Consider the following 23,583-nt stretch of genomic DNA (forward strand, 5'->3'; position numbering starts at 1 on the left):
CTGTGCTGCTTGTTAACATTTATTTCTGCTATTCTGTGTTCCGTGCCTTGTTTTTGAATTGTTGAGAAAATCCTTAAGTATGGCGGACGTGAAAGCATTGGAGCACCCCACTCTTAAGGTAAACTATTAAATAAACCCTCATTCCATATTCGTATGCCATTTCAGTGAAAGGACAGACAGACAGTATGTGTGAGTAACCAGAACCGACACACCCAGACAGTCTGCTTGTCTTGGGGTTCGAGATATCTCAGTAAATATAGAGTAAGATTAAAATTCTTCGCTTGTGTTTGCCACCTTGGATACGATGAGACTCATATATATATATATATATATATATATATATATATATATATATATATATACACATATATATACACATATATATATATATACATCCAACAATAACAATAAAACTTTGTTTTATTAAGTGGTATTGTTTATGAATGATATAAATATATCAACGCTTTAATGAAATAAATGTGAACACTAAGTTCTTGGTTCGAATCGTTCTTAGGGTGGTTTGCTCGACAAGCATTGGAATAAGAATGTGTACATAGTCCGTAGATTCTAAGGACTTAATATGAATTCTATTCATTCATCCATCCTGTGTGAAAAAGACAAGAACAATTATTAGTTTGTTCTTTTCGAAAGAAACTGAACGAAACTTATGTAACGTTATGTTTTAAGGATTTTTATTATTTTAGCCCACTCGATGCAGTGTTCGAATCCAATCAGGGGGTTCAAAGTGTCTCTCATCCTTCACTGGGTATTCGTACACACGTAGATAGACGTAATAGGTAATATATAGGGTATGTCTATAAGCCATTTTATCAACGTTATACACTCAAAACAAAGAAGAGTGTGTATGTTTATTTAGACTTGTCTCATCATTATATGCCGTTTATATAAAAATTAACTTTCTTTTAGTTAACCTTTTTGGAAAAAAATTCCTTCTGGGAAAAATAAATAAAATAGTATATATAGTTAAAGAAATCAACAATAAAGAAAAACAATTTTAAAGAATCGTCATCCAAGAACTTAATCAGCTGTTTGATAAGTTCTTCCACATTGACGAATCGTTGACATATATATGTATGTATGTGTGTGTATATATGTATATTCTAAGTTATTTATTAATAACTTCTAAATTGGCTTTGAATAATTTAAATTTTTTTTTTGTCCTTTTCGGTAAAAAAAAATGAAAGAAAGCATCCTAAACTTAACTGGTTATTATGCATATTATTTCTGTTTATTATTCATGATAATTCCTTTGATTTGGGAGTTCTGTTCTGTTAAGATTCATTTTCTAAATTTCTATGATGTTTTATATATATATATATATATATATATATATATATATATATATATATATATAATGCATTCAATTGTCTCTTGCATATTACAAACGGTAAAAATCTACCAAGTCTTCTGAAACGTGTCTTTTTACTCAAATAACAAGTAAAGAAATATTAATAATGATAATAATGTTTATCATAATTATTATAATTCCAATGAGATATTTCTGAATCTTAAAAATCTAAGAGGTTTCTTTTTCTTTCTCTTCTGAATGTATTTATTTACATAGTTTATTGTTATCATGTTGTCTATATAATAATATCCACTTCTGCTTCTTTCTTTTTTTTTATCATTTATCAACTGACAAATTTACGTTTCAATTCATAAACTGTCATATAAACCAATTTTAATTCGTGTTTTTCTTTGAGGTCGGGGGAAGCTTATTTTACCTATAATAATAATAATAATAATTAACGAATTATTATCTTCACTATTTCTTTTTTTTTTTTACTAAACAAGAGAATAAAGCATGATCAGATGGAATATTGATTGTAACCACGTGAGAATTTATATTATACGATTTCTCTTCCAATCCGGACAAAATAAATTCCGAGACGAGAGTCAGCCTCCACGGTACCGGCTTTTAGCACTAGCTTATGTTAGTAGAGTTACCATTAGGTATTATTATAGCTAGACGATTTGGTTATTGTTGAATGACGTTTACCACTCACTAGAATCGGACTAATAACTCGGTTAATCTAAAGAACGACATCGTGAAAGGTGATGTACATTTATATCTGTGTATATATATGTATGTATGTGTGTGTGTGTGTGTGTATATACTAATGTACATTTATATCTGTGCATATGTGTGTGTATACATGTTTACTGTAGGTATAGCTGTGTATACGTATGTCTCTGTATAGCTATGTGTATATATATATATATATAATGCATAGCTGTGTATGTCTATGTATAACTACTTGTATGTATATGTATGTGTTTACATCTGTTATATATCTGTGGATGTGTGTGTATGCCTGTGTGTATACCTATGTATGTGTGCATATGTCTATATCAATAATTGTGTTTATGGAAATCAATGTATATGTATGTCTCTGTATAGCTATGTATATATACGAATGCTTAGCTATGTAAATATATCTATGTATAACTACTTGTATGTATATGTATGTGTTTACATCCGTTATATATCTGTGGATGTATGTGTGTATGCCTGTGTATATTCTATGATGTATGTGTGTATATGTCTGTATATCAATAACTATGTTTATGGAAATCTATGTATGGCTATATATATCTATTTGCACATCTTTGTGTGTATGTGTTTATATGCATTTGTGTACCTGTATGTATCCATGTATGTATATATATATATGTATAAGCAATATCTGCAATGTCTAAAACAAACCAATGAAAGGACCCACAGACACTGAACAGAAGACCAGAGCTTAAAATATGTAATGTCATGGGAGGTAAAAGATTCGGCAATGGACAAGGCTTTTCCAATCTTAATAACATAAATCACCAAGATTGAACAACAACAGCAAACATACATGTACCTATTTGTGAAGAAATGATTTCATAACAAACTTGGATCTTGCTATAATATGTCGGTCAATGGGCAGAGAACCTCCGTGTTTAGAAAAGAACAAACTATGTCATCCTTAATCAGCTGAGGGTTCAGTTTTAATATATTATTATTATTACACAATTCAAACTTGCTGGATCTATAACCAACAGGTCTGAGGCTCGCATCTAGATTATAATATCCAATATTTCATTGTGCTTTTTCATGCATGCCATATCTTTATGTACATATGTATACCTGGCTGTGTGTATGTTCTTTATTGACTAAAGTACCAGAAGCTGTTATATACTCAAGGTCGCAATGTACTTTGAATTCTTTCTTCGTTTAACTAAATTGTTTCCCCATTGTCTTGGAGACCGACTGAGAAGTTTGTTCTGATTTCATTGGTATCACTTGGCAACTTGGAAACGTCCACTTCTTATCAGTGAACCTTCTGACTTGTCCAACTTAGAGGAATTTGTGCTTTTGGTATTCTGCAATCATGATATTTAATCCATTCTATTCATAAATTACCTCACTTTAGATATACTCTCGCCATGGGCCTTAGGATTGTAGCCCATCACAGTTCTTTCATTTTCATTATAGCCCATATCTCACTTGTGCATAAGAACACAGGTAGAGCAGTACCATTGGAGAGCCAAGCATGTAGGGTCTTGTCTAGCCTTGCTTTGAGCACATCATTTATCAAGATAAATACCTTCCTCTTGCCTTTATTCTCTATGAGATTTCAGCATCCATGTCTCGGTGCATATTTACTGCATGCCACACTCAAGTACACGTACTTCTTTACCTTGATTTCACTATTCCACATGTTTATTCAGCTTTGTCCTATGTCTTCAGGCTGTTTCCCTGTCTTCCTGGGAGACATCGGCTGTCATCAGAACACATTGTATGTCATGTCACCACATTCCTGTGACTTTATCAGAGAGCACACAGTTGATGGATCTTATAGTGACCATGACCAAGATACAATTGCTTATGTCTTAACAAGCGTTACATGAGTACCATAAGGAAGGAGATAAAGTTCAATTATGCAAACAGCTGTATGAATAGCTAACAAAGTACTGGACTCATATTTCTTGTTTAAGTTGCTTAGGAAGAAGGTAGCTGATCCTTCTTGGATACACTTTATTAAGAATTGTTTTCAAAGCTTACTTCTGTTTTACACTGATTTCCATTTTCTAACTATTTCCCTACCTTTTCTTCTGTGATTGAAATATTTGTTCTGCTTCTATCTTCTAAGCCTCCACATTTACTACTTGCTTCACCATGAGCTCTACATTTCATGCTCTCAACAAAACTCCTTCCCAACTTTTCTTTTCCAGATCCCTAGTTTCACCTGCACATTCATAGTCATCGCCTGAAAAAGCACTTAATCACTCCAGGCTGATCAGTCTCATTGCTATCCCTTTTATTACCCTCAAACTATCTTCTCTAAAACTAGCTCTTATCCTTGTCATTCACTTCAGTTTAACTCCCTCTACACCAATCTATCCCAAAGAAAGGCAACCTCTCCGAGCTTGCCAACTGCTATTCCATTGCTCTCACTTCAAACTTATCGAAAGTAAGTGAAGTAGTTATAAATAATCACCCCTTTTACCAACCTTGAATCTTTCACTGTTCTCAATCACTACCATTCTGGCTTTCATAGTGTCAGAACCACTGGAGACTTCCTCTCGTGTCTCACACAAGAATTCTTCCTTGCCTTTGAGAACCTCTGTGAAAGCAATGTTATTACAGTTAGCATCTAAAATCTTTCATACTCATCTAACACTAGCAGGCTCGCTTGCTATGCTGCATTAAGGAAACATTTACAAGAGTCCATTTGCTTCTTGCAAAAGGTTCCATGAATACAACTAATGATAACTTAATCAACAAACTTTATTAATCCTTTCAAATATACAAGATGAGGCTTTAACTTCAAATCCTTACCTATTTCAAAAACATCTAAAGCAAAATCAAAAAATACATATGCAGCTAATTCTCACAACCATGTGGAGGCGCAGTGGTCCAGTGGTTAGGGCAGCGGATTGCAGTCGGAGGATTGCAGTTTCGATTCCCAGACCGGGCGTTGTGTGTGTTTATTGGGCGAAAACACCTAAAAGCTCCACGAGGCTCCGGCAGGGGGTGGTGGTGACCCTTGTTGTACTCATTCGCCACAACATTCTTTCACTCTCTCTTCCCTTTTCTTGAGTAACGCGGTGATGGACTGGCGTCCCGTCCAGCTGGGGGGAACATATACGCCACAGAAACCAGGAAAGTGGACCCATGAGCCTGGCTAGGCTTAAAAAGGGCGTAAAAAAAAATCCTCACAACCTAAAATTACTGGCCCTATGCCAATATTTGAAACCATTAATATTACTATTATCGTAATACAAATTATTGTAATATTATTTCAGGTCTGTAAGGGTAGCATAAACAGTAATGCACTGAGCAGTAATTAATTTTTTTAATTAATGACCAAGTTCAAGTCCTCCCAGTCAGCCTCAGCACTGCATTTTATTCCATTATTGATCTACATGAAATATTCACTGTGCCACTTGGTGCTGGTGCCATGTAAAAAGCACTAGTGATGGTGCCACATAAAAAGCACCCAGTATACTCTGTAACAAATTAAGAAGGACATCAAGCCAAAAACAGACTATGGAACCAGGTGCAGCCCTTGGCCTTACCACCTCTTATCAAGCTGTCCAACCCATGCAAGCATAAAAAATGGACATTAATTTGAGGATGAGTTCAATAAACTACAGCTACTCCTACACATTATTTGTCCATGTGTGTGTAGGTACAAATTATATCATGCAAACAAGGTCAAGGGACCACAGACTGACCAGGGTGCACCGAAACCCAAGTAACAAGATATCACCAACAGAGCTTTTTACTTCATATATATATTATTTGTTTCAGTCATTTGACTGCAGCCATGCTGGAGCACAACCTTGAGGGGTTTTTAGTTGAACAAATCGACCCCAGGACTTATTTTTTAAACCTAGTACTTATTCTATCAGTCTCTTTTGGCTTAACTGCTAGGTTACAGGGACGAAATTGTGCCAACACCAGTTGTCAAGCAGTGATGGGGGAACAAAACAGACACAAAGACACACACACATAGATATATATATATATATATCCAACTTCTTTCAGTTTCTGTGTGCCAAATCCACTTGTAAGGCTTTGGCCTGCCCAAGGCTATAGTAGAATACACTAGCCCAAGGTGCCACGCAGTGGAACTGAACCTACAACCATGTGGCTGGGAAAGAAGCTTCTTACCACACAACCATGTATGTATAATTTGTTACTTCAGTCATTGGAATGCAGCTATGCTGAGGTACCATCTTTAACGATTTAATCAATTAAATTATTACCAGTACTAAATGTAAATCTGGTACTTGATTCATTGATCTCTTTTTGCCAAACCTCTAAGTTACAGAGACTTTAAGAAACCAACACCAGCAGTCAAGCAGTAGGAGACATAAAGACACACCCATATTGAATGAGATTCTGTAAAGTTTCCTTCATCCACAATCACTTACAAGGCAGTCAAACTATAATGGAAGGCACTTGCCCAAGATGCCACTTAGTGAGACTGAATCTAAAATCTTGTTGCTATGATGGAAACTCCTTGACACACAGTCTTGCATACTTCTATATGAATATATTTTATCCCTTAGTCAGGAGAGAAGACAGTGCCCATGACCCTTAACATAGCTTCTGAAACTTGTGGAAGAAGAAGAAAGGTATCCTTAAACTGCAAATCTAGCCTGAATGCTTGCAATCGTGGACTCCACTAAAGGCTACCAAAATACTACATCATCATCATCATCAAACGAGTGTTTTCCATGCTGGCATGGGTTGGACAATTTGACTGAAAACCAGTAAGCTGAGGAGCTGCACCTGGTTTGAGTTTGATTTGGCATGGTTTCTACAGCTGGATACATTTCCTAACACCAACCACTCCAAAAGTATCGGTGTTAAACTGGCAAATTTCTGTAAGCCACCCAAGTAGGCCTTGGTAAGACTTGAACTCAGAACATAGAACTGGAGCAAATATGACTAGTCGTCTGGCCCAAGGTTCTTAAAGTTCTACCAATCCACCACTCTGGATTGGCACTTTTATTTTTCAACAACCATGGAAGAATATAAGGCAAAGTTAACCTCTGGGATTTGAACTCAGACATCAGAGAATCAAAAAATATGTCACAAGGCATTCCATTCAACACACAAATGACTATTGATTCTTTACGTATCTATAAACAACATCACCAAAACTGTATTGCAAAGACTAGGATTTCTTTTTAATGCATGGATATACTTTAACCCCAATTAGGTGCTCAAGTTCATATAACTCCTAAGTTAAGATTACTGCTCAAAATGTATGGGACAGTACTGTTGCTGCTGTGCACAGATATCTTAGACTACATCCAAAACAAGGTCGTAAGTCATTCATCAACACACAATCAGTGATTCACAAATACACAGTTTTCTCTTTCTTTGCCCTGTTCTGTTGCTATTATATGCCCTTTGCTGCACTGAGCCATCTAACTTAAATGAAAATATTCCTTTTCAGTGAGGCTTTACTCTCTTATTCTTTTGTTACCCTTATTGTGTTTTACCTCAATGACACCACCACATAAAACAGTTTCTCTAGCCCTTTCTCCCTGAACTGCAACCCTCTGAAAATGCTTCCTCTGCTCGTGCTTTCATCTACAGATGTTTAAATTGAACATCCTTTACATCAACCTCACAATACAGCAGCCTTGTAGTAACACAGAGAAATGATGGGTATTCAAGGATGAGATGCAGTGGTGTAAATGCTTGCCAGAGCAGAGAGAGATGAGGAGGGACAGGGCCTCATGTACAAGCATAACCAAGGTGGTTCTAGGATATTATTTCCATGGTGACAGAGAGGTTTTCTCAGCCGAAATGATAGGCAATTTTCTGTGCTTCTTTCCCCTCATCTAAATGAGTGTAAATGTAAATATTAAAACAGCACCAAAATTTGTTCCAAATCACACCTTACTATGTTAATATAGGAAATATACACTGGATACTGTAAGCCTCTATACATATAAAAATGCATGGTAATTAATCATCATCATTGTTTTTTAACAGACAGAATTTGTTGAGGTAGACTTTCTACAGCTGGATGCCATTCCTGTTGCCAACCCTTATATTTTAAGCAAAGTAATATTTCCCCATGTCAAGATAAGGGGATACAAACACACACATACACTAAGCTGAACACAATAGGCTACTTTCAGTTTCTGTCTACCAAATCCTCTTGCAAGGCTTTTGCTGGCCAAGGGCTATGATAGATGACGTTCACCCAGGGCATCACACAGTAGGACTGAACCTGGAACCATGTGGTTGGGGAGCAAACTTTTAATTACACATCCATGCCTGCACAGAACACAGGTCCTCCAAATGTAGGAAATTGCTATGACATAATGTTGGTAATGGTTTTGATGTTGGTTGTTGTTCTTAGTTCTAATCAAGGAGACCTTGTAGATGTTGTTGCTGCTTCACACATCCAGAACAAAAGTACCTGTCTATTTGGAAAGGACTACCTGATCCTCCAAAATTACTATGATCTAATCTATTGATACCTTGTCCCCTGTCCATCACTCTTACTATTCTGTCACTCCTGAAACAATCTCTGATCCTCAGAACTAGCTAGATTCATATGCATCCTCTCAGCCTCTCATGGAAGATCCACCCTTTATTTTCATTGCTTGTACTGTCTCTTTCAGTTGCCTCTTTTTCTTGCACCAATCACTATATCAAATCCTCCCATTCCAGACTGTACATGTTTTTCCTGCAACTGTGGACTTACAGATGCTTAAATTGACCATCACTTCTAATGGTCTCACCAGCTTATAAAGCTTGAGGGTAAACCAATATGTCCAGCTGATTCATTCTTCAATGTTTGACATGGGGAGGAGGAGTTCTTCCAACTACATAATAGTTTTATTATACAGGTTTACAATCTTCAATGTGATCTCAACCTACTAGAAATAAGTCAGACATCTCTCAAATCACACTCTAAATCATCATCAACAATTAACATCTGTCTTACATGCTGGCATGGGTTGGATGGTTTGATAGGAGCTGGCAAGGCCAGGAGCCACACCAGGTTGCCATAGTCTGTTTTTGTATAGTTTCTACTAATGGGTGCCTTTCTTAATGCCAACCACTTTACAGATGTACTGAGTGCTTTAATGCAGAGGGGTACATTTGATAAATGGGATGGTCACAACTGGAATGATTTTAAGTATAGGTTTACTCAGTCAGGCTGGACCTGAAGTTAATACTCATCATCATAAGCATGTAAATCCCAGTTTTGTTTTGTTATCCAATGTGTCCTGTTTTTAAGATGGTAAAGTGTGATTTCAGTGGAATTTTATTACCAATTTCTTCCTAGTTTAGCAACTGCATCCAGGCTCCTTCATTGTTGGTATTGAGTGGTAGCATGCCTCAGCTAAGAATCCATAAAAGTAAAGACCCCCTTCGGTCATGAATGACCAGGGGATTGCACCTAGGAAGTTACCCTCTAAGGCACAAGTTCAGGCAAGGATTTCACCCATACATACCAGCCTCCACTTTCCATGCCACTGATGTTGTCCAAGGAAAGGCAAAAGCCAATGCAGCTTGACACCAGTGATGTCACAACTCATTTCTACAGCTGAGTGAACTGGAGCAACATGAAGTAAAGTGTCTTGCTCAAGAACGCAAAACACATCCCTGTCCAGGAATCGAACACACTTTCATGATTGTGAACTTGATGCTCTAACCACTGAGCCTTGAATCCATACACAATCTATTACCCTGTGGCATTGGAATCAACTGGGAAAACCAGTTATGTCATTTGTGGTAGTTCAAATGTAATTCTGTCATGTGTATAGTTCAGGCTAAAAGCATAATCTATGATTAACCCTTTAGCATTTAAACTGGCCATATCCAACCCAAATGTTCCACCTATTTTATATTCAAACTGACCAGATCTAGCCTCTCATACCCATCCTACAATTTCATTCTAAAAGTAAACAATTGCATCACTGAGATCTTGAAGCTACGAGATATTATGCATCATTAATTCAAAACAATGTGAATAAATAAACATTACATAAAATGAAACCGTATTAAATGGGAGGTATTATAATATTATAGCAGCATAAATAGAGATAGGTGCTTTGTTAGCTATCTTTAACAGTGATATACTCTTTTACTTGTTTCAGTCATTTGACTGCGGCCATGCTGGAGCACCGCCTTTAGTCGAGCAAATCGACTCCAGAACTTATTCTTTGTAAGCCTAATACTCATTCCACCAGTCTCTTTTACCGAACCACTAAGTTACGGGGACATAAACACACCAGCATCGGTTGTCAAGCGATGTTGTGGGGGACAAACACGCACACACACACTCACATATATATACATATATATGACGGGCTTTCAGTTTCCGTCTACCAAATCCACTCACAAGGCTTTGGTTGGCCTGAGGCTATAGTAGAAGACGCCCAAAGTGCCACGCAGTGGAACTGAACCCGGAACCATGTGGTTGGTAAGCAAGCTACTTACCACACATCCACTCCTGCGCCTATACGAATACAAATGATGATGATTAGCATCACTGAAAGACTGATAACTCCAGGAACTTACTGTTATGCTCACCAAGCACTTAATGATCTAAAGTTAAGATAAAATTAGGAAACAAGTTGCAGTAATTAAGATCTAATGTCATGAAATAACGAAGCAAGTTAACCCTTTGCCTTTTATGTATCACATTGGACAAAGCTGTATCAGAGATGAAGGTCCAAGTTTCTGTTCTTCCTCTCACCACATCAATTGCTTTTGAAAGAAGGCATTTAAACCATTTGATACGAAACTGTTTGAAACTGCCATTAGTTCTTCCGTACAAATTCTATATTTTAAAGTGATCTAAGTTTCAAAAGAAGAATCAGAATTTTGTGTTACTCTTTTATTTGTTTCAGTCATTTTGATTGCGGCCATGCTGGAGCACTGCCTTTAGTCAAACAATAGTACTTATTCTATCGGTCTCTTTTGCTGAACTGCAAAGTTACGGGGGACATAAGCATACCAACATCAGTTGTCAAGCAATGGTGGGGAGACAAACACACACACATATATATATATGATATTCTTCTTTCAATTTCTTATTTCTTTACTGCCCACAAGGGGCTACACACAGAGGGGTCAAACAAGGACAGACAAACGGATTAAGTCGATTATATCGACCCTGAAGGGATGAAAGGCAAAGTCAACCTTGGCGGAATTTGAACTTAGAACGTAGCGGCAGACGAAATACCGCTAAGCATTTCACCCTGTGTGCTAACGTTTCTGCCAGCTCACCACCTTTCAGTTTCTGTCTACCAAATCCACTCACAAGGCTTTGGTCGGCCCAAGACTACAGTAGAAGACATTTACCCAAGGTTCCACGCAGTGAGACTGAACCTGGAACTATGTGCTTGGAAAGCATCCTTCTTACCACACAGCCACTCTGACATAAAAGAGTTTATGTTGTGTTTGCCTTAAAACGTCTCCTCTCACAAAGCAATTCATGGTATCTGAATATCATGACTGGAACAGCTCCATTTCCTTTGCTGATACATTTTCAATAAACTGGTCCACAGTTTCCTTAACTTCAAGGCATTCACTATTAAGAATCCTTTTTAGTGTTACACATTCTACATTACAATATTCGAGCTAGTTTTGATTGCGTTACTCTGCCAAATCCAGCTGCTTTTCGATTCATCCACTCTTTCCATGACATTCTATTAAACGCTACAAATCATTCACATTCACTTTCGTTGGCCAGTTCAGCCAATTTATTGATGATTGCATGGTCGAACAATGATGATGATGATTTCTTCAAACTCCAAGAAATCATTCTATGCAACTGATTATGACTTCTTTCAAACTCTGTTTATACACTTACTTACTGTGTCCCAAATAGTCTCATATTAGCTTTAGCTTTCATCATTCGGTAGTTTTTTTTTTTTTTTGTTTCAAATCTCCCTGATTGTTTATTTTAACCATCTGTTTCTTCAACAAATTATTTGAAAGTGTGATGAAAGCAGTAGACCTTGATATTAAAAATTACATCCTGATATGTGAGCTGAATTAAGGAAGTGGTGTTTGATGGTAGGTGTACTACTTCGGTGAGAATATAGGTCTGAAGGGTGTCGACATTCTGGGAGTAACCTGCAGTATTACCAATCATCAGCAGTGCCTTCGGTTCAAGATTATATTCTTTTATCCTTTTACTTGTTTCAATCATTTGACTGTGGCCATGCTGGAGCACCGTCTTTAGTCGAACAAATAACCTCCAGGACTTATTCTTTGTCAGCTTAGTGTTTATTCTATTGCTCTCTTTTGCTGAACCGCTAAGTTACAGGGGATGTAAACACACCAACGTCGGTTGTCAAGTGATGGTGGGGGTATAAACACAGACACACAAACATGATGATGATGATGATATATATATATATGTGTGTGTATATATATACAATGGGCTTCTCTCAGTTTCCATCTTTTTTTAAAACTCTAATACAAAATTATGGTAAGTTCTATTGTCACCCATTGCTTTTTCATTTGATTTCCCCAAAACACTTGATGAAGGCTGGAGAGTATATCAGTCGAAACGTTGTATTAACAAACAAGATGAGAACAAATATCTGTCAAATGTAAATATTGTAAAGATTTTTTTTTTTTAACAAACATAAAACGTAGGCCAAGTGCACATCTTCTGATCCACTAGGTTGGTGAAAGAACCACTTCCTCTGTACATTTTTAGAATACTCAAAACAATTATTTTGTCTCCTCCTACATATGTATGCATCCATGTATTATTATATGTCTAGATTTGTTTATTGTTTTTCTTGACTATTTGTTAGCTTCTTTCAATTCCTTCATAATAAGGAAATTGCTTTTCTATTTATATAAATAAATATGTTTTTTTTTTTTTATTTTCATGTTGAACTTTCAAAGATACTGATAATAAGTTTGTAAACATTTAGTCATCTATGGTTAGTGAAGAAAAGGCTTAATTCATCTACCTTGCACTTCTTCTGATAACGTCTATCATTTCCAGTCAGGATATATCCATAAGGAGCCCTACTGGCCAGATCCTTACAACAAATTCCCTCAGCTCATATGACCACCATGTCCATCTCGAGCAACAGCCTCTCGGCAAATGAGTCCCATGCTAGTTATCCTTCCACTCACATGACCTCCTTTGCTCCTCCTCCTCTCCTGTCAAAGCCCTTCAGCTGTTCATGTGACATCACTGACCTATACTTCTGGCCCACCTCAGCCCATCATCCATTTTAGAAATATGTTAAACCCTTCAACTGGAAAATTAAATTTTGTAGTTATTCCAATAAACGTGTTAAATCATCGTCATCGTTATCATTTAATGTCCGTTGTCCATGCTGGCATGGGTTGGACAGTTTGACTGGGCTGGCACGCTGGAGGACTGCGCCAGTCTCCCGTCTGATTTGGTATGGTTTTCTACAGCTGGATGCCCTTCCTAACACCAACCACTCTAAAAGTGTAATGGATGTTTTACGTGCCACCAGCATGAGTGCCATTTGCATGACACTGGTATCTACCATGACTGCCACTTTACTTACCTTGATGGGTCTTCTTCTCAAGCACAACATAATGCCAAAGGTCTTGCTTGTTGCCTCTGTAAGGCCCAACACTTGAAAGGAACTTGGCCACTTTGCCCCCACAGGGCCCAGTGCTCAAAAGGAACTCAGCCACCTTACCTCTATGAGGCCAACACTCGAAAGGAACTCAGCTACTTGCCTCCATGAGGCCCAATGCTTGAAAGGAACTCAGCCACTTGTCTCCATGAGACCCAACACTCAAAAAGGAACTCAGCCACTACGCCTCTGTTAATAAATATCTACCAAAAATTAGAACTGGTATTTTCTGCAAGTCATGTTGCCTTAATAATCTTAACATATCTTTTATCTTTTACTCATGTCAGCCTTTGGACTGTGGCCATCCTGGAGCACCACTTTCAAAGGTTTTAGCTGAATGAGTCAACTCCAGTACTTTTTTTTTGCAGTAAAAGTGACTGACACGATAAGCCTGGTACTTATTTTATTGGTCACTTTTACTGAATTGCTAGGTTATAAGGATGTAAACAAACCAGCACTGGTTGTGAAGCAGTGATGTGGAACAGACAGACAGACACACACACACACACACATATACAACAGGCTTCTTTCAGTTTCCATCTACCAAATCCACTCACAAGGCCTGGAGTCATAGTTGAAGACACTTGCCCATTGTGCCATGCAGTGGGACTGAACACTGAATCATGTGGTTAGGAAACAAGCTTCTTACCACACACCCACATCTGCACTTATAGCCTTACCAGCAAAAAGTAGTTTTAAACATAACATTCCTCAGCAAAAAATAGGTGGCTTTATAAAAATGCTTATTGCAGTTAAGGGTAATTGAACTTCAAGATGATAAATCTTCTGTAGTAAAAGGGTTTAAATTATTATTATTATTTATTTATTTATTTATTTATTGCTTTGTATTTTGAAATTAATTCTGCTATTAATCCATAGGCACAGGAGTGGCTGTGTGGTAAGTAGCTTGCTTACCAACCACATGGTTCTGGGTTCAGTCCTACTGCATGGTACCTTGCGCAAGTGTCTTCTACTATAGCCTTGGGCCGACCAAAGCCTTGTGAGTGGATTTAGTAGACGGAAACTGAAAGAAGCCTGTCACATATATATGTGTGTATATATATGTATACACACATATATGTGTGTTTGTGTGTCTTTGTTTGTCCCCCAACATTGCTTGACAACTGATGGTGGTGTGTTTACGTCACCATAACTTAGCAGTTCGGCAAAAGAGACTGATAGAATAAGTACTAGGCTTCCAAAGAATAAGTCCTGGGGTCGATCTGGCCGCAGTCAAATGACTGAAACAAGTAAAAGAGAGATATGTGGCTTATATTCTTTTTTTTTTTTTTCCATTTTATGTATTACCAGGTATGTTAAACGCAATGTCAGTTAATTGGTAAATATTAAGTTGCTAGACTACTTAAGTGTTCCACATAACCAACATGTAGACTGTTCACTGATCACTTTGTAATTGTTTCAAATTGGTAATCTACTTTTTATTACTAAGTCATTGTCCTACTGCTAAACAAGGAAATAGTTCAGTTAGCTAGCATTAATATATCTAATGCAGAGATCATTATTGTGTTAACTAGAAATAATTATGTTATGAGAACAAAAACAAAATTTGTCAATGGCATATATTATATTATTTCAGTAAGTATGGGAGACAACTCTGGACATGTTCAAGTATTATTAAGACCTCGTCAATGAAGCATAGATTTCACTGCACTTGCTCTCTTCTCCAATTTTCTTGTCAGGATGGTCTTGAGCAGTGACTCATGGTGCATTGAAGGTCCAAAATATGATTGTTTTGAGGGCTTGATTCTCAACAATGTGTCTTTGGACTTTTAGCTTTTCTATTACTGCAGCACTTGTTACTTTGTCTTTCCAGCTTATTCTGCCTGATCTTTGAAAGAGTCACATCTTTAAGGCTTCTTTCACCTCCATTGCCAAATGCATTATCCCAATTTCTTATTTCTTTATTGCCTACAAGGAGCTAAACATAGAGGGGACAAACAAGGACAGACAAAGGGATTAAGTTGATTACATCAACCCCAGTGCATAACTGGTACTTAATTTATCAACCCCAAAACGATGAAAAGAAAAGTCGACCTTGGCGGAATTTGAACTCAGAACGTGTATGTATATTTATAGGTCCAGTAGTGGCTATGCGGTAAGAAGCTTGCTTCCCAACCACATAGTTCCAGGTTCAGTCCCACTGCATGACACCTTGGGCAAGTGTCTTCTACTATAACCTCGGGCTGACCAAAGCCTTATAAATGGATTTGGTAGACAGAAACTGAAAGAAGCCTATTGTATATATATATATATATATATATATATATGTGTGTCTATGTTTTTACTCCGGAGGGGAACCTTTGAGGTGCATCCATGGTCATTCATGACCAACGGAGACAAGAGAGTTATGATGAGTTCAGTAAAAAATTCAGATTCAGATGAATATGGTACTTAAGTTGAGGGACCAGAATTTAGTATGATATCCATACCATGCAGCTGAAGATTGCTCTACAATTTAAATTGATGTAATGAAATGATTGCATTGTTCAATTGAATGGAGTCATATGAAACGATCATACTGCATTACCTCTGGATATCCTTGTTGCTCATTTTGGTTATATATATATACTCTTTACTCTTTTACTTGTTTCAGTCATTTGACTGCGGCCATGCTGGAGCACCGCCTTTAGTCAAGCAAATCAACGCCAGGACTTATTCTTTGTAAGCCCAATACTTATTCTATCGGTCTCTTTTGCCGAACCACTAAGTGACGGGGATGTAAACACACCAGCATCGGTTGTCAAGCAATGCTAGGGGGACAAACACAGACACATAAATATATATATATATATATACATATATACGACAGGCTTCTTTCAGTTTCCGTATACCAAATCCACTCACAAGGCATTGGTCTGCCCGAGGCTATAGCAGAAGATACTTGCCCAAGATGCCAGAACCATGTGGTTGGTAAGCAAGCTACTTACCACACAGCCACTCCTGCGCCTATATATATATATATTATTTATTTATTTATTTATTTATACATACACATGTATGTGTACAGTTTTTTTTATTCTTTACTGCTTTTAGTCAGTGGATTATGGCTATGTTCAGGCATCAGTTTATTCCTAGATACACACAGTGGTAGTGGGTCATAGCTGGAATACTTTTGGTCAGGCTGACACCTATGACAATAACCCATGGCTTTTGCTACTTTATCCCTTCCACCAACAGTCCCCAAGCCCCTGAAATGTCATAGAATCTCCTCTGACAAAAACCCATTTAAAATAAAAATAATAAATAGCTTCAATTTTTGCCTTTACTGGCTCTACCACTATTTCTCTTCAAATTCCAATGGTTATATTGGATTATCAGAAACATGTCTTTCTTCTATCCCACTCCTCTACATTTTCAATTCTTTAATGTATTTCCTTAAGGATTTCACCCTCTTTCCCTTGCTCCCCACATCATCACTTTTCTGTTTCTCTTCTTAGGCTATTAAGCTTGCTCCTCTCTCACTACCTCTCTTTTTCTCTCTCATTAATGACCTTCTCACATTCCATCTTGTCCTTACCCTTTCCAGTGACTGTTCTGACCCCCTTTTTAAACATTTGGCATGCCATTACACTTAACTTATATTGCCTCAAGTCTTCGAATTCTTCAAAGGTCTAATTCCTATGAGCTTAAATTTTTTTCCCATTTTTATTTATTTTTTTTATTAGTTTTCCATTCACTCAACAAATCTTTATAGTACAATGTACACACAGTTTCTCAAATACATAGATGAACTATCTACTTCAATTTAAAATGATTTCTTTTTCTCTTTTTCTTTTATTAACCAATGAAAGACAGCCTGTCATAAGCATTTTTTTTTTCTTATGTGGAAAGATGCAGGCATGGCTGTGTGGTTAAGAAGTTCCTCTTCATAATCACATGGTCCTTGGTTCAGTCCCATTGCCTAGCACCTCAGGCATGTGTCTTCAACTACAGCTCTATTTTATGAATAAAATTGGTAGATGAAAACTGTATGGAAGCCCGTTGTGTGTGTGTGTGCGCGTGTGTGTGTATGTGTGTTCAAACCACTTGATAACCAGTGTTAGTTTGTTTACATCCTTGTAACTTAGCAGGTCAGCAAAAGTATCTGACAGAATAGGTTAAGTACTGGGCTTAAATAAATATGAACTGTAATTAATTTGTTCAACTAAATCATTGAAGACGATACTCCAGCATGGCCACAGTCCAGTGATTGAAACAAATAAAAACATAGAATATGTAATAGATTGTTATACACACACACACACACACAGCTCAATATGTGTGAGTATTATGGATAACAGGGGAATTAACCATCAGCTATGAATAAGTAAATAAACTCTACTAGGGTGATAGAGTACATTTTCTTTCATTTGTACCTCTTTACGTAACTAAACACATAAGGTTGCATCTCAACATACCTCAGTACTGAACCAGAAGCTAGTGTTTATAGTCTTTGTAACTTCCAAGGTCTTAGTTTTCCATTATCCTCCAATGCTTCAACCATCTGGTGTCTACAGAGGAGTCTCTATGTGGTTGCTTGGTCTACTAAAAATAACAGCTAAGAATCTCCCTTCATAAAAATGAAACATTACATCGATTAAGGTCCTAGATGCCTAAAAAAGAAAATGCCTTAAACAAAATTTTTTTTAGTCATAGGTTTTCTCAATCAGAAATGACTTGAGGCTGAATAACAACTGCTTCAAAACTTCCCCATTGTTTATTTGAATAGGTTACTCATGGCTATTTCAACTCATCTGTATGAGTTTGTATGTATGTAATAGGAAGTAAGACTCACTGTATTCATGCATGATGCTTACTTGCTTGATGAGCTACTTCACAAAACCTTTTTGTTTTAGAATAACAAATGAAATGAGGAAGGCTTCTAACAATGCAGAGATGAAAGTTGAAAAGCCTTTATATATTTTGAGTACAAAGGTCATCTTCAGAAGGGTACCTTCAAAGAAATGTTTGTCTAGTCTATATAGATCACACACATTTCTTTGACTGAACCCTTCTGAAGATGGGCCTTTACACCCAAGATATATAAAGGTTTTTCAACTTTCATCCCTGCATTGTTAGAAGTTTTCCTCATTTCATTTATTACTTTACTTCTATACTACAATGCTTCAAGCAAACTACAACACTCTACATTTTTTTTCACCCTGTTTTCTCAGCTATTTTACCTTTGTCCTCATGTCACTGAAAAAAACAATATTCCCCCACCCATTCACTGTTTTTATTTTACTTGATTCAGTCATTATTGGACTCTGAGCCATGTGGATTTAGCCAAATTGGCCTCAGTATTTGATGTTTTTAAAGCCTTGGTGCTTATACTATTTATATCATGCATGGGCAACCTGCGGCCCTCAAAGAGTTTCTAAGGTTACTAATTTCATACTAAGACAAATAAAATTAAGAAATTCAGTGTCAAGTGGGCAAGTAATATTTAATGTATATGTGTTTTATCATGTGGCCCTCTCCCACTTGGAAATGGTACGATGCAGCCTCCAGTTGAGGAAAAGTTGCCTATCCCAGATTTATAGCTTTTTGCTGAATCACTAAGTTATAGGGATGTAAACAAACCAACATCAATGGTCAAGAGATGGTGGGGGACAAACACACACGTGCGTGTGTATGTATGTGTGTGTGTGTGTGGTGTGTGTGTGTGTGTATATATATATATATATATATATTAAGGTATGTAGAAAAATACAACATGGACAAGAACGTATAACTCTTAGAAGACGACACAATAAACACGGACAGGACACTCGAAACCCTCAGTCTTCAGTCAAGAACCAGATCATCGTAGTAATTTCGGCTGATTAATCTTGAGATTACTAGATCACGGCCAGCCCTCCAAGAAAAACTAAGCAACGAGCATTAGAAAAACTAAGCTGGAAGTGTAGATTTCCTGGAAGAAGGATCGAATGCATACGAACACCAGGACAGCAAAAGGGACAGATATAAAAAAAAAAACAAAAAACAATAATGGAATACAGAAACATGAAATACAGAAGCATTAACGGTGAAAACAACAAGTGTCTTACGACTGATAACAAGCAAACAAATTTTTTCTCTGGCGCATTGGAAGAAGCCTTTATAGCGGCGGACGAAAAACAACGATGTTGACACGACGAGGGTCAGGAGCTGAAAGGCAGATTTCGGCCACAGTCACGTGACAGAGAAGAGGGAAAAGAAAAGAAAGAGAAGCAAAGGAAGAGAGAGAGAGAAGAGGGACAAACGCAACAAGAGAGAGAAGAGAGAGGAAGAAGGAATCAGAGAGGAGAAGGGATGGGTGTCGAAGAATGACCTGTGAGTGCAGAGCGAGACAAAGAATAGGAGGGTAGTGGAAGACTAGACCAAAGAATCAGAGGAAAGAGAAGAGAAAAAGAGGATGAGTAGAGAGAAAAGAGAGAGAGGGGGACAGATCAAGTAAAAATGAGAGAGAGAGAGAGACAAACAGAGAGTCGTACCAATATTAAGAATATGTGCTCACATTAATGATAAGGGGGGTACGGGGCGCCTGGAATATATGTTAAGGTATGTAGAAAAATACAACATGGACAAGAACGTTAACTCTTAGAAGACGACACAATAAACACGGACAGGACACTCGAAACCCTCAGTCTTCAGTCAAGAACCGGATCATCGTAGTAATTTCGGCTGATTAATCTTGAGATTACTAGATCACGGCCAGCCCTCCAAGAAAAACTAAGCAACGAGCATTAGAAAAACTAAGCTGGAAGCGTAGATTTCCTGGAAGAAGGATCGAATGCATACGAACACCAGGACAGCAAAAGGGACAGATATAAAAAAAAAAAAAAAAAAACAATAATGGAATACAGAAACATGAAATACAGAAGCATTAACGGTGAAAACAACAAGTGTCTTACGACTGATAACAAGCAAACAAATTTTTTCTCTGGCGCATTGGAAGAAGCCTTTATAGCGGCGGACGAAAAACAACGATGTTGACACGACGAGGGTCAGGAGCTGAAAGGCAGATTTCGGCCAACAGTCACGTGACAGAGAAGAGGGAAAAGAAAAGAAAGAGAAGCAAAGGAAGAGAGAGAGAGAAGAGGGACAAACGCAATACATATATATATATATAACAAGTTTGTTTCTGTTTCGTCTACCAAATCCACTCACAAGGCTTCAGTCAGCCTGTATTTATAGCAGAAGACACTTACACAAGGTGTCATACAGTAGAACTGAACCCAGAACCATGTGGTTGAGAAGCAAGCTTCTTGCCGCACCACCAGGCCTGTGCCTATGTTCAGATTTTGTTGAAAATTTCTACATGCATAGTTTTGCATGCCAGTTACGACAATCACAACCATTTTTTTTTTTTTTTTTGGAGAAACCAGCAATAAAAATGTTATGAACCTGGAACCTTGTTGTTGAGAAGCAGACTTCTAACCACACAGCCACGCCTGAAAAATAAGAATAAATCAAAAATATATTTCAAATGATAAAGAAGAAAGAAAATCTTATTTATCAAATTCTTTGAATTCATTTCTTAAATGTTGGTCATAAGGCAAAGAAATATTCCAACTTGATTTATTTTTACTACAAGAATATAAATGTTATTGTTGTTTGTAAACTCCATATGCATAATGTGACACTAAACACTTGGCTATCTCATTCTCCCATGGGATGCAACTCTGTGGAATTCCCTCCTTCTTCATTGTTCTTTACTGTAAACAAGAAATATATAAACCAAATATTTGATTATCTGAAACTCTGTAATTCACTATTCTGGAATGTCCTGCAATGGTCTCGAACATTGCAGCTCCTCCTCTAACTAACTATATATCATCATCATTTAATGTCCGCTTTCTATGCTGGCATGAGTTGGACGGTTTGACTGAGGTCTGGAAAGCCAGTGGCTGCACCAGGCTCCAATCTGATCTGGCAATGTTTCTACAGCTGGATGCCCTTCCTAACGCCAACCACTCCAAGAGTGTAGTGGGTGCTTTTTATGTGTCACTGGCACAGGAGCCAGTATGGCAGTCCTGACATCGATCATGTTCGGATAGTGCTTTTTACATGTCACCGGCACAGGAGCCAGTCAGGGAACACTAGCATCAAGTATGTTCGGATGGTGCTTTTTACATGCCATTGGCATGGGAGCCAGTCAGGTGGACCTGGCATCATACATATATATATATATATATATATATAATATATATATATAAAAACACATATTTTAAAACCTGCCTAGATAATATCTTTTATGTATGAAACTGTTTTAACTCATAACTATATGCTGTGTACATTAAAGAATATATATATATATATATTCATTTGCATGTTTCAGTCATTATGCTGCTGCCACACTGGCCCCTCCTTTGAGAATTTTAACCAAATGAATTAACTCCAGTGCTTTTTTTTTTTTTCTATTTTTAAGCTTGGTATTTATTCTGTCAGACTCTTTTGCTAAACTGCTAAGTTACAAGGTTGTTAACACACCAACACTGGTTGTTAAGTGGTGGTGGAAGACAACCAACATTGGTTTGTTCACATCCCTGTAACCTAGGAGTTCAGCAAACAGATATGAACAGAGTAAGTAAGTGCTAAGCTTTAAAAAGTAACTACTAAGGTCGATTCATTTGGTTGAAACCCTTCAAGGAAGTGCTCCCGCCTGGCTGCAGTCCAATGAATAGGAAGGACCCTGTCAGTTCTGGACATAGCGCATTGGACAAAATACATCATGTTGTTTCAGTTCATCTCTTTTACATTCTGAATTCAAATCCTACGCAGTTACTCATTACCAATCATTCTTCTGTGGTTACTAAAATGCACATCAGTCGAAATATTGTGGTTGGGAGAACTATGTTGATATAATTGACTCTGCTCTCAAAGGGGGTAGCTGTAAACTGTCATGGCCGCAGTCCAGTTTCAGAAACCCATAGTATGAGTACTTTTAATTTTTTTCTATTTCCAGTTTTATGTGATTTGAACAAACAAAACTGAAATTCAATGGTTCATATATATATATACATATATATATATATTAGGTTGTCCCAAAAGTTCGTAAACATTTGCGAAAATTGAATTTTTACTCGCCAAGTACTAACAAAAACAACAAAAATTATTCCTCAAAATAAAGACCATTATTTTCCAAGACTTTCTACGAACTTTTGGGACAACCTTATACATACATACATACATACATACATACATACATACATACATACATACATACATACATACATACATACATACATACATACATACATACATACATACATATATATATATGTGTGTGTGTATCTCTCATATGTGTGTGTATATATATATATATATATATATTCATTTGCATGTTTCAGTCATTATGCTGCTGCCACACTGGCCCCTCCTTTGAGAATTTTAACCAATGAATTAACTCCAGTGCTTTTTTTTTTTTCTATTTTTAAGCTTGGTATTTATTCTGTCAGACTCTTTTGCTAAACTGCTAAGTTACAAGGTTGTTAACACACCAACACTGGTTGTTAAGTGGTGGTGGAAGACAACCAACATTGGTTTGTTCACATCCCTGTAACCTAGGAGTTCAGCAAACAGATATGAACAGAGTAAGTAAGTGCTAAGCTTTAAAAAGTAACTACTAAGGTCGATTCATTTGGTTGAAACCCTTCAAGGAAGTGCTCCCGCCTGGCTGCAGTCCAATGAATAGGAAGGACCCTGTCAGTTCTGGACATAGCGCATTGGACAAAATACATCATGTTGTTTCAGTTCATCTCTTTTACATTCTGAATTCAAATCCTACGCAGTTACTCATTACCAATCATTCTTCTGTGGTTACTAAAATGCACATCAGTCGAAATATTGTGGTTGGGAGAACTATGTTGATATAATTGACTCTGCTCTCAAAGGGGGTAGCTGTAAACTGTCATGGCCGCAGTCCAGTTTCAGAAACCCATAGTATGAGTACTTTTAATTTTT

At 37.2% G+C, this 23,583-nt stretch overlaps 1 protein-coding gene across 1 annotated transcript in view; it reads left to right on the top strand.

Moving 5' to 3' along the window:
• The window catches only part of LOC115219214 (E3 ubiquitin-protein transferase MAEA), a 497,958-nt gene continuing 474,375 nt past the window's right edge, over nucleotides 1-23,583 (top strand). The window contains exon 1 of the mRNA XM_029789348.2: nucleotides 1-118. Coding sequence (XP_029645208.1) covers nucleotides 80-118 — 39 coding nt within the window. The 5' untranslated portion in view covers nucleotides 1-79. The remainder of the gene's footprint in view (nucleotides 119-23,583) is intronic.

Source organism: Octopus sinensis, linkage group LG14 (assembly GCF_006345805.1).
Source record: "Octopus sinensis linkage group LG14, ASM634580v1, whole genome shotgun sequence".
Lineage (NCBI taxonomy): Eukaryota > Metazoa > Mollusca > Cephalopoda > Octopoda > Octopodidae > Octopus > Octopus sinensis.